Raw genomic sequence first — 12,860 nt, 5'->3', positions numbered from 1 at the left:
TAGATATATACATGGGGGTGTGGGGTGTGGGGTGTGTGTATACACACATATATAGATGGTATTTTAAGAAGGGCCAGAACTAGAACACAGGATTCCAAGCCATACTTAAGGGATCTTATCGAGAAAGAGATCCTAGGATGGCTTCCCTACCAAGTGCCTCAATACAAACCATTTTCCCTTTTGGAAAACCGTTGTCAACTTCTTGGCTGAGGCCTCTTTTGTTATGTCCCCATGGTCTTTTTTTACTGAGTGATGGAGTTTAAAATTTAACATTCTCAGTCTTGCAAGTGCTGAGGTCCTATTTGGGTTGAGGTGAATAGGTCAGATGTGACCTCTCCTGTCACATCATCCAGGCCAAAGGCAGTCACGAGGCTGAATCTTGCAAAGTGCTGGTGTCCTCAGGTTCCTTATCACCAGAGGAGCAAACAGGAGAGGTGCTTTGCACCTGCATTGGAACATGCAGACAGAGGTCATCCTTCTTTTCTGCCACTGGAGATTTCAGGGAAGCTTCAAAAAAGAAATAGTAAAAGCTTTGAATTAAGGAATGACCTAGTTCTATGGAAAATTGATGGGCCAAATCCTTGCGTACAAACAAAGATGCTATTGAAGTTAACAGCTTTTGAAGATATACATCATTTCTCCTAGATGTTACTACACAGGGATTGCATTATTTTCAGCCTGCTCACAAGAAACTTTAATTTATCATAACCAGAAAGATTTATATCTCCTGGGAACTAATCTAGCTTCCTCTGGGTTATCAAGATGAAGACAGACAACTTGCCAACTGAAACTAAAGCAAAATAAGTGACTGATTTAAAACAGTTGCATCATCCAAAGTTCAGCCCTGTACTGGTCCAATCTCCAGACCATGTGTCACTCAGCAGTTCTGCTGTGCCACCAGGGGTTTTGGAAGCAGATACTACAGTTCCCCATGCAGAAACACATTTCTACTCTCCCGAGTGAAGCAACAGTGAACGTGCCATGGTGCATGGGTGCTGTACTAACAATTTATTGGAGAAAAAACTGGCTCCGTCATCCTTCAGTGATGATAAATGTATTGCCTGGAAAGGTAATGAGAGTTTTTTCTTCTCTTAGGTGACGTTTGCATGTGGAACCACTTCTGCAGAAAATGTTTACATTGATGTTTACTTTAAGCAGCAACCCAGTTGCTACTGATGCACCAGAAGCTATGCCAAGGGTTGTCCTCTCCTTCTGCATCCACTCATCCACCGAGCTGATGGGAAGCCTAAGACCTGTTTTCTCGTTTAGCACGTCTCCTTTCCTCTACCCCAGCCATGTAAAACAAAGGTGTGTGTCACTGGCAAGGTGGCAGTGGAAAGCAGGACCTGCATGCTGGTAACACCATGGGGAGGAGGAGGTGGTGGTCCCCAGGCACAGACCACACCATTTCTATGTGAATAAATGGGCACATGAGATATTGTCCTTCATCTCTCATCTGACTCTCTACATTTCATCCTTCAGCTCTGCAGAGCTAAGATAGGAGCAATATGTAATCCATGGACAAGAGGATCTATTCTGAAAATATGAGCTCTGGGATGGCCATTTTGGATTCAGAGCATTCAGGCTGCTCACAATCAGAGCTGGTAGAGAAACTGTGAAAATGTCCCTGTTGCAAGATACTCCAAGAGACCAAGGTGAGTCCAAGGAAAGCAGGACACAGAGGATCTTTGACCCAGCCTAGTGCAGTGAGACAGGGACTCCTTAAACAGAGATTTCAAGAGAAACCCTTGGTTCTTCCCATTAATTTCACCATGGGGTGGGATCTGACTGAGAATGACAGAGGGTGAGTTTCTAGGACTGATCTCAGTGTCACAGAGACCTGAGTCTAGTCCCAAGGGTCACCAGCATCAAAGACTGAAGTCTAATGTTGAAAATAAAATATATAGGCCAATGCTTATTTTCCAGTTTAGACCACATTATTCAAGAAATTACGGTAACAATGTCTGAAGCTCATGTCTAAGCTACTGACAGCCATACTTTTCCTGTCATACTAGTGTACTATTTTTTCCTTTGGACAATTAAACTGCTGGCCTAATAAATAGCAGTACCAACAGGACTGTCATTTAAGTCCTGGAATCTGTGCATAGTGGAATTTCTGGCTGTCGTTAATGGATGGAGGTCTATTAGAGTTGAAAACCCTGCTTGTTCAAGGCCTCTCCAAAACCAGTGTGGCAAAACAAGGAGATTTAACATCCTAACTCAGGAAAAAACAAATTGTGTGTTGGCAGTGGATGAAAGATTCTCCTTTTATTTTAAAACCTCTGTAAAATCAGAGCAATGGGTCAATTCCAGCATTCAGCCAATTTAATTAGGGATCTCAGAGTAATCGTGGTAATGAGCCAAGTCAGCAAAGATGTCATTGGGGTTCTTGCAGTTCAGGTTGCAAAAACAAGCGTTGATCCACATGATTTTCCAGGAAAACTCAGTTCCATCTGGGCACTCAAACCTCACTTCAATAGTCTTGGACTTGTAGGGTGTGCAGCACCTGTTGTCTGTGCAGACACCACAATATTTGGGTCTATATGGACTTTTGCTCACACATCCTGAGATAGTGTAGTTCATTGGTTCATTGGCCCTGTAGACAGCCAAGCACTTCTTTCCAGGCTAAATCAGAGAAGAACAGAAAAAGAGACAGGTTAATATTAATTGCTGACACAGGTAGGACATGCAAACACTCTTCCTAATATTTAAAGGATTTCGAAGCTATTAGGAAGAATTTTACAGCCCTGGTCTAGAAGGTGTGACAGATTTACACGTTCAGACATACGAAGCCAGAAGCTGCAAGTATGATACTTGCAAAATACCGTTCATAGCCATGACAGTAGTGCACCATCACTTTTCCGCTAACCGAGTCACAGGTCTCTCTGAACCAGCAGTGAGTATAGTGGACTTGCCTTGCCTTTCCTTTCAAGGACCTTTTGGCTGGAATTAAAGCTCTCAGGGGAAGGTTTTCATACCAGCGTGTGGAAGCAGAGGAAGCATACATTTTTGACCTCTCTGCAGCACAGTGAGTCCACATGTACTCTCTAACAGCCTCCAAGATCAGAAGTGCAGCCCTCAGAGGCCTGAACACTACCAAACAAAAGCTGACCCCATGTCCAGACAAAGCTCAAGGGGCACGTGAAGAAACAGTCCCCACCTTAATGTGCGTGGTTATATCGACCTCGCAGGGCCGCATGTTGCACAGGCGGCTTTCCTTCAGGAGCCGGCACTGGTCGTTGTCGTTGGAAATCCTGGTGGAGATGCCCAGCCCGCAGGTCTTTGAGCAGGGACTCCAGGATGAGGTGTGAACGATGCAGTTCTTCTGCCAGGCTTCGTCCTCTCCCTCGTATGCTGCAGAGACCAGATTAACCCCACATTATTCAGCCAGGGCAGCTTTCCATATTAAACACCCTCTCCCCAGCTCATTACACATTCAGGCCACTAACCCAAATAATTAAATCACAGTGAAGTGGTTCAGCATTCCTGCAAACCGCCTCATCCCACCCCCTTTGCCGCTGACCTACTTGTGTCAGACCCTCCAGTGCTGTGAGCTCTCGGGGCCAGGGCTCTTTTCTTTATTTCCCTTCGCAGCCTTGCACAAGGGGGTCCTTGTCTGGGACCCCCAGGTGCTGCCACAATACAAACACTTAATTACAGAAGCCTGCACCAGCCGGTGCAGAAAAGGGATGAGATCTGATCTCACCATGAAGGTTTATTTCTGAGCTCATTCAATTGATTCCCTGTGGCAGAAAGTGGTTGACAGTCTTTGCTGGATGGCCGAGGGGCTTGGGAAGCAGCCACAGCCTTTCACTGGGAGGAAGAGCAGCTTGAATAGCTCTCAGGGAGCTTGGCAGCCACTTGAAGAAAGGTGGGCTTTGTTTTGAATGCAGCCGACAACCCCAGTTCAGGTTCCCTCACAGCCTTGGCCAAAGTCCCCACTGGTCTGCAACTCACAGTACAGCCCACAGGCAAAACTCTGATAGAAACTCTGCTGCATTGAGCTTGCTCACTATTATATTTATTATTATATTAATTATTATATTAAATGTAATAAATGCTAGTCTCACTTCTACAAGACTTCTACTTGTAAGAGAAAAAGTCAGGCAAGGAAACCTGTGTTATGCCCATTTTGGGACACAAGCCATGAAGAAATAAGGCCAATTTCAGTAGTAGATGTTTCGAATTTGGACCTATCTCACAGTTCAAAGCTACCAGGGACAGAAGTGAGGGCTAAACTCTGGTGTTTTTAACCCACAAAATGGACACTAAGGCTTTGTTTTGTGCAACAAAAATACAGACCAAGGATTGGGAAAAAAACCCTTGCCATCAAGGAACCAACATCCTGGTTTACAACAAGCATCCTGTGTCTCCTTGAGCTCTGCTTTTGTGAGATAGTCTGTAAAATGGGGCTAATGTGGCTAATGTCACTACATTGCATCACAGGGTGTTATGAAGATAAATTTAAGATATATGGCAAGGTGGGCCCATCTTAAGCATTTGGGACCATGTTTGAGGCAAATGGCACCACCTCTGTGCAGTGGGCTATATGATCCCCACTATGAATGTGAGTGTGAGGAAAGAAGATACCTTATGTGATACATAAAATAGGTAGTTCAATAATGTCATCAGTCCAGAATTGCTAAAAAGCTATACTGACACAAAGACAATTTAGCCCAGTTGGCAGTGAAACTTCCACCACAATAACTGTGTTCAAGGTGTTAGGTAAGTCTGGGACTACTAAGGTACAGGGGCTTTAAAATCATACTACTAAAGCAACATAACCCAGGCAGAAAGCCTCAGTCCCAAATTAAACTGAGCCCATTCTGTTTTCCAGAGGGCCCAGACTGAAAAAAAAATGGTAAAGTAAAAAAGACTTGTGACATCTTCAAAGTGCCAGCAGATGTATGCTTCAAAGGGGTCTTTGTCACACAAGCATGTTTGATGAATCTCATATTGCTGCTAAGGAGTTCAAGCACAGCACTGGTGTTTGCATGTCCTGTCCTTCACTACATGCTGTATAGGAGTCTCTGTGCCTTGTTCACACAAAGACTAGACGCCTGCCAGGTCTAGCAGTATAAGCTGATGCTTTTGTTGAAGAGACTCTGACTTCAGTTCCCCAATGATGAAGGAGAGGTCCACCTCACTCCCACCATACCTGCAGAGGAGATGTGGCGTGGAGACGTCTTCCTGATTTTCTTGGAGTCATCACAAATCCACTGCTCGCAGCACTTCCCTGCCATCTTAATCAGCTTTGGGTTTGGGCACCAGACAAGGGGAGGGCGTGAGTTTGTGCACATGGGAATACAGCCCACAGCCCCGTTAATGCACGTGCAGTTGTATTTGCAGTTGGGCTGAAATGTGTCCCCATTCTTATACCTGACTCCATTGAGGACACATCCTACACCAACAATCTCTGAAAGGAAAGAAAAAGAGAGAAAGACACACAGAGCACCGTTAACATAATGCTGGCAACAAACAGCGCTGATGTGTTTCTTTACCAAGCTGCTCCCTGGGCTAACGGAGCCAACGCGGGGACACGGCTGTTCTGCGGGGCAATGTATTCAATGTGATGCTGAGCCAAATGTGGTCACACCATCTAGGAAACTGTTTTCATTCTGAATCACAGCAAAAAATGAATCTTTTAATGTTTCATAGAAAAAAGAAGTTAGAAAATAAAACAATTTCTGTCCACAAATGCTCACTTAAAAAATCATTTCGTGGCATGCTGGTAGAAGTTATTTGCAGTAGGAGTAATCAAAGTAATTAAAACAGCTATTGAGTGAAATTTGAGGTTTTCAGGGGTATATGAGAGGACTACATGGAGCTGCAAATATGACACATCTCTTCACAACACCTGTACCCATCTGAAGCAGAAGAAAGAGGATAGCCAAGGTAGCAAAGGAGCATCTAAAATGGCACTGGATTCCTATATTTAGGCAACTAGATCCCACTTAGTTTATCACAGAACAGTTCTCTTGGAAAATGCAGTAACACATTATAAAGCCATGAAAATTAATATTTTATGTATATTTTTAAATAAAATTTTAAAAAAAATCAAGCTTTTTGCTTGCCCGTGAACAGGAATCACATTGATTCAGGAAATAAGACACAAGTTGTATAAAGTAGCAACTTTTTTGTTTCAAAGTTATGGACAGTTATTTGGAACCAGTGGCAGAAATCTTCTAATGGAAAATTCAAACCAGTTTCTTGTCTGGTCACACGGAGGCAGTGTGCACGCACCGATCAGGTTGCTCAAGTTTTAACTCTGGTCAGAAATGGAGCTGTAATGTGGCTGCTTCAGGGCCAAAACAAATTGAAATGCTGGATTAAAATTCTGCAAAGGCTTCCTATTTTTAGAATGGGCTGAATGAAAACATCAAACTCAAATCCCTCCTTTTCCACAAAAATGAGACTTGTTGGAATTTGAAGCACAGATCCAGATCTCCAGTTCATGCTCAGCTGCAATTTTGATAATGCTTCAGCCTTTGTATTGAAGAGACATCTCTCAGTGCTGGAGCCAGAGCTGAGGATTCAGTTAAACTTCTAGGTGTGCACAGGGATTATGACAGCGTAAGAAAATGCTGTATTTCCTGGTGTTTTGCTACCAGCATGTCCCTCCTGGACTGTGTTAACTCAGCCTCCTGCAGGTCTCATACTTCAAGATGTTCATCATGAGAACATCCCCAAACATAGACAAAGGAGCTGTTGAATGCCATCATGCAGAACCACTCTGATACTGCATCAAAGTCAGGCGATTTGGGAGCGCTTCCCAGTTCCTGGTGCCACGTGCACAACGCCTGCCTCCCCACCTGGGCATGTGCTCAGCACCCTGCTGTCCCTGCTTCAGTGCAGAGAAAAGCCAACAACAAAAGGAGAGCTGTAGTGACTCCCAGCAAGCTCCTATCTGATGTCCGGGTGACCAGATCCTGAGACACACCTCAGCATACAAGTCCAGATACAGCCTGAATTTCCCACAGTTTCACCCCATTCCAACACCAGTTCCTAGCTCTTTCAGGATCTTTATTTTCCATGAATTATATTGTTTCTGTAGTCCTGCATGCACTGGATTCTCTAGACCTAGCTTTTGGCATCCAGCTGCAAAGCAAATTCCTCACAGCAGTTAGTCCCCAACACCCAGCACAGGAGTCCCGCTCTTGCCTTCACTCACCCTGTGGTCAGGGCAATAGCTGGTGTACTCAGAGCGGAGTGATGCAGCCTATATATGACCCAGTGCATGAGAAAGACCATGCAGCAGATCCTGTCGTGTGCAGAGCCTGTCGTGTGCATCTACCTGGATGCTGAAAGCAAGGGGAAGATCACAGCTTTCTATGGCAGCCAGAGACAAACCGCTTCACTTCCTAACCATGGAAAGACCTACTTCTCATGTCCCTCAGCTGTGCATGCCACAATGACCCTCACCATATAGCCATAAATGTCACATAACGGGATATTTTGTCATGGTAGTAGGCATGCGAAAGTGCATTGGATTGGGAATCCTTCCAGACCTCACTGGGGAAGCTGGAGCTCAATCTTCCTACATCACATTGCTGTTGCCACAGGCATACTGAATGCCCGTGATGTATGCAAGGACTACAAAAAAACAAAAAAAATCCAACTAAGAAAGCAAGCATTTAAATAAATAAATGCGAAGCAACGTGAAGGTCTTTAAAGAGGCCTAGGAAGGCTTAGGTAGCTTTGAGACGACATTCATATTGTTTTTCTCTCCCAACGCAGGGCCAGCTCTAATGATGTCATTTTTGACAGATGTTTGTCTAACCTGTTCTTACAGACATCCCATGAATGCTCCACGCACACTCCAGACAATACATTTGAATAATCTCATATCCTCTTTTCTTAACCTTGGATCTTTTCTAATCGAAAAATCACTGTTTAAGCTTACGGCTCCTTGCACATACCTTTTCTTGTTGTTATTTTGTCCATGTCCTACAAAAATCTGGTTAGGCTGCACTTTCTGCATGCTTGTTTTTTGTGGCTGAGCTAATGCAAAGCCAAGTTCATTTCTTACTACACTTTCCATCCTCCTTCTGCTGAGGAACAGCAACCCCTAGTATCTTTTCTGTGAGAAACTGCCAGCTACCCTGAACCTCTTTACTCCTCAGACTTGCCCCTTGTGAAACTTATGCTGATTTTCTAAGTTTATTGAAGCCCACTCTTTGCAATCTTTTCTCTTTCCTGTGGATCAGTTATTCTACCTATTCATCTCGCAATCAGCTCTCCTCCAGCTTTCCTTCCACCTTTACCTTTTCTATTAGTACCTTATTCATGGTTATATTCCAGCCTAGAAGACCCTCCCTCTAAATGGCTTTTTGCTGTTTATGAATCTAAAGCCATAACCAATATGTTCTAATAACTTGCTAAACAGTCAGCATCCATTCTGAGCAGCTGTCTGTGTGGTTGTACTCATGATCCTTTCCCTTTTAATCATGCCCAGAGTAATGATTTTCAGTCATTTATGACATTTATGAGCAGATCAGATTCCCCCAATGTTCTGGATCTCAGAACAAGTGAATGTATCCTTGACACACAAAACACTACCTCATTTCTTTTTCCTCTTCTTCTTGAACAAAAACATTCCAGTCATGAATTATCCCACCAAGAGGTTATTATGACAGGCAAGAAGAAATCCTTCCACTTCATGGCAGCTAACGTGACTGAAACCATTGTAAGTATCTGTAAGACTAAGACCTCAATTTGCCACCACGAAACTTTGCTAGGAGATGATTCATCCCTCACCCTCTTGACAGGATGCCACATGCTATCCTTCCTAGGGATCCACTATTGGGAATAAGCCAAAAGTGTCTCCTTAATGTCACGGTTTTCATATAGACGCCCATATTGCCTGTCTTTAAAGCCAGCTGCATACCTATCCTTCCTTCATCCCCAACCCACTACAGCATCTCTTCCTGTTACGGGGAATACAGAATCATCTACTTGCAAATCTGAAGACCTTCAAATGCTGGTTGCTCCTTGCTTTTGGCTGCAGACAACTCAAAGAGCAAGAATTCAGATGTCATTTCTCATCTAGCCAACTGCCTTGAGAATGAAGACAGCTATAAGGAAATGGAAGATGATGAATGGAGTTCATAAGCATACAGTCAAGTCTTTAATGAGATAAATCTCAGCCATTGCTTGGACCGAGGGGAGCTGCCAATGTATATCTAAGTCAAAAATATATGTACATCACTTACGTGCACATACTCCTATTTCGTACCTAGGTCTGTCTCCACTGTAGTCACAGTACAAGCCCCTGTGGAAATCACAGGTGTCGGCCTCAGTGCAACTTTCTCCACGCTGCTTGGCACACATCTTGCAGCAGTCGCAGCCGTCTGTGACCAGGCTGACGCCTACCGAGCACCGAGGTGGGGACTTCGGACACTCGCACGGCCACTTACAGTACTGAGTCCGCGTGTAGGCCTCTGTCGCGGCAGGGATGGTGGGGGTCATGGTGATGGAGGTCTGGGCAATGGCCTACAAACAAAGAAACACAGCTTGGAGAGCATTCCAGAGAAAAGGGGGCTGTGAACCCTGTGGTGATTAGTCCTCAGTAAAAATCCCCTCAGGTTTTTAACCAAAAAAACAAAGAATTAATGTCAAAAAGCCATGGAAAGAGAGCAGTCACTGCTCTCTTGTAAACCCCTTCAGATACCAGCTGAGGGCAAATGCTCTGCAGCTTGGACTAGCACCCAGACCGCACAGCCCCAGTCTGCTGGTACTCAGCCTTTTCCAGACCTCTCCTCTCTGAAGAGAGGTCTCTCTCCATGTAGGAACACAGGCACACATGTCAAGACCCCTCTGATACATGAGAAGAAGGTGTGACATGTCTCCAGTCTCTGTCACCCTGTGGTGCTTGGCGCTGGCAGAGGATTGCGCCACCCCGTAGCTGTTGTGCCTGTTCACTGAGACATGGCTCTAGGGCCTCTTGGCTACTCAAAGGCTTCCTCAGGCAACAGCAGCTGTTCTTCAGGTGACCAAGCAAAATGAAGCTCATCATGTTACAATATGAAAGCATGTGGCCTGTGGCACTGTTTGGCCTCATCTTCCTCAGGTTTATCCACATTTGTGTGGGTTTTGCAACCAAAACACGGGATCCCATAAATCCACAAGGGGACCTGGAGCAGGCCTGTGAGCCCACCACTCTCACAGACACCCAGTCATGAACCTCTGCGTTGTGAGGATGACCTGAAACCCACAAGCCTAGCACTCCATCACGGACCTCCTGAGGGTGTCTTGGCCATTTCAGCTCTTCTTGCAATACCACTAATACCACAACAGCTGCTGCCTTACAATATGCCAGCCCTTTGACTTGAATAGAGATGAGATTAGAGACAGGAAAAGATAACCTCTGAAACCAAAATCTGCCTAACTGTCTGTGAATGTCTTGATGCACAAGTTCACCCACCTCTGTTTGAAAAATGTTTTGCTTGTCTCCACCCCTATAACACTACACACATGCAGTTCAGCTCCCTGACAGAGTCCCAGTCCTAAGCAATGAAGCCACACTATAGCTATAACATTTTAAAAAAATTAAAAAATAATAATAAAAAAAAAGTCACACATTCCCTCTAAGCACTCTGACAAACACCCTTATCCATCCTTTGCAGTGTCCAGACTACCATATTCAGCAGAAATGCTCTCTGTGAATCCTAAAGTAGTCATGAGGCTCTTAGGTCTGTCTGTGATAGACTCTTCCAGGTCTCACACTGTAGTTCCTATGATGTTGCCGTTTGACACAGGCAAACAATTGGGATATTTCTGCAGTAATTTTCCACTTACGCCTTTTGGCACATGCTTTTGTCCTACAGGGAGTCACTGTGGGACCTCTAAGTCCGATGAGTGTAAATGAAGCTTCATAATGTTAATATTTCTCCCATTAGTCGTGCACAAATATTTGCCAGCATGGTGAGCAAGGAAGGAAAACTTTTATGGGGAAGATACTGCCAGGTTTCCATTTCCTGATCTCCATTGCCTTGGCAAATAAGAAAAAAACAAAACTGCAATTTAATTAAAAAACTGATAATCAGATAAAAAATCTGATCAAGGTAAATCAAGGTAGAAAAGGGATTTCATGTAAGGCAGTGAGGCTACTCCAGTAGACACATTCAGGTCACTATTACTGAGATAATGGAGTGCTGGGGTACCTTAGCTCATAGCAAAACCCACAGAGGGCAGAGGTTCATTGCCTTCTGTACTCTCCAGTCCCTGCAGAGCAAACTCTGGATGACGTTTAACACACCAGCCATGCTTGTGGTGCAGGAAGGACGCAAACCAGCCCAGTGACAAAGCAAAGATGTGCCTTTTCTACCAGGATCGCTGCACAGAAAATCTGAGCTACACATGGGGGTCAAGCAGGACACAGTAGCTCAGGCACAGAAACAAATGGGGTTATTTACAGGATATCAACAGCAACCAGAACATGACCTTGCTTGGGCACACGTGGTCCAGAAGCCCTGTCTGATGACAAAATGTGAGGGCTGCAAACAATAAGCGTGCAACCCTACAAAGTTCAGACAAGGAAAGTCAAGGTCTAGAAATCACTAAGGTAATCCCATCCATTCCTGGTTACCTTGTACTGTACTATATATTCCCCGGTGTTTTGTCCTCTTTACAGTTGCAGATGTCTCAAACAAAAGGCTTTCCACTACCTCTCCATGAACAAAATGCCCCAACCCAAGGCTTTGTGGGGAAAAGCATCCCCAAGAATTGTGATCCCACAGCCGCCCCCCCCCCCAGCCGATGAGCAGGATACCTCTGCAAAGCCCTTTTACTGTCTTCTACAGCTTCCTTGCTAGCAGACTCAAATTTTATTAAAGTACATTTCTAAACCTGCTACTGCTGTATCTGAAGGTGTATTTAAGTATCTTAGTAATTAGGTACCCTGTATTTAGAACACTAAATTGTTAACACATTGCTAATCACTGCCAAATAGGCAATGTGTTTGCTCTGGGCATAATTCCCAATTCCATTAAGGCCCCCTTTACAAACAGTTGGCCTTAAAGTTGGCTTAAAATCACATTTAGACTCGTGTTTAAACTAAAACATACCAATATAATTTACTCCCACTTTAAGGCTCCTTGGTACTGCCAAAGTTGTTAAAAGAGGAACATTCAGATCAATGAAAAGCCCTGGCCTTTTAATAGTAGTATTTTTCATTCCACTCACAATAATTTGAGTAGGTGCAATAATCTGTCACTTGAGAAGAGAGGTCTCTTCAAGTGCAATAAACCTATTTACTTTGTTGCTGATCATTAAAAAAGTGCTTAATAATCAAATCCAGAAACACAGATAAAAGTCACACAGCTATTTAAAGAGCCCATTGCTATGGCCCAACCCTGTAAGTAAATCCCTTCACAGTCCCTTGTTTCTATTGTCAACATGAGCAAGCAAACAGCTTCTACCCTGTGTAGATATGAAAGTATCTGTGAATCAACACACGTAGCAAAGAGGAACTCTGCTAGTCCCATGGTTTTAGTTAATATGTGAATTCTTGTAAAGGACTGGGTAGCTGGGAGCCATTCGGTGGCTTGTGGTAGACAGGAATTTAGAGTAAATTATTTAACAGCCCTTCCTCTAGGTCTAAAGCCTGGGCTGGCCAGCGAAGATTTTCAAGTGTACTTATAGTCACTAGCTGTTGTAGTTGGACTTGCCAGCTGAAACGTCCAGTGGTATGGCTGAGTAAGCCATAGGAAGGACACTTAGTGTGGGCTACATGAGCATCTTCAAATAACCAGTGTGGACAGGCGTCAAAATACTGTGACTCCCTTATTTTACAAATAGGGAAGGCAGGGAGATACGAAAGCAGCATCATGTCCTAGGCTCCATCGCCACCCAACCAAAAC

At 44.2% G+C, this 12,860-nt stretch overlaps 1 protein-coding gene across 2 annotated transcripts in view; it reads right to left on the bottom strand.

Annotated features, from left to right (window-relative positions):
• Positions 1-2,256: 2,256 nt before the first annotated feature.
• WISP1 (WNT1 inducible signaling pathway protein 1) overlaps positions 2,257-12,860 on the bottom strand; it is a 35,578-nt gene continuing 24,974 nt past the window's right edge. For both annotated transcript variants that reach the window (XM_009273976.1, XM_019470671.1), the window contains 4 exons: positions 9,213-9,492; positions 5,159-5,416; positions 3,161-3,354; positions 2,257-2,625 (listed from right to left, as the gene is read on the bottom strand). In XM_009273976.1, the coding sequence (XP_009272251.1) occupies positions 2,326-2,625; positions 3,161-3,354; positions 5,159-5,416; positions 9,213-9,492 (1,032 nt within the window). In that variant the 3' untranslated portion in view covers positions 2,257-2,325. The remainder of the gene's footprint in view (positions 2,626-3,160; positions 3,355-5,158; positions 5,417-9,212; positions 9,493-12,860) is intronic.

This window comes from Aptenodytes forsteri, unplaced genomic scaffold (genome assembly GCF_000699145.1).
Source record: "Aptenodytes forsteri isolate BGI_AS27 unplaced genomic scaffold, ASM69914v1 Scaffold223, whole genome shotgun sequence".
NCBI classification, from domain to species: Eukaryota; Metazoa; Chordata; class Aves; order Sphenisciformes; family Spheniscidae; genus Aptenodytes; species Aptenodytes forsteri.
This window is presented reverse-complemented; position numbering and strand designations above follow the sequence as displayed.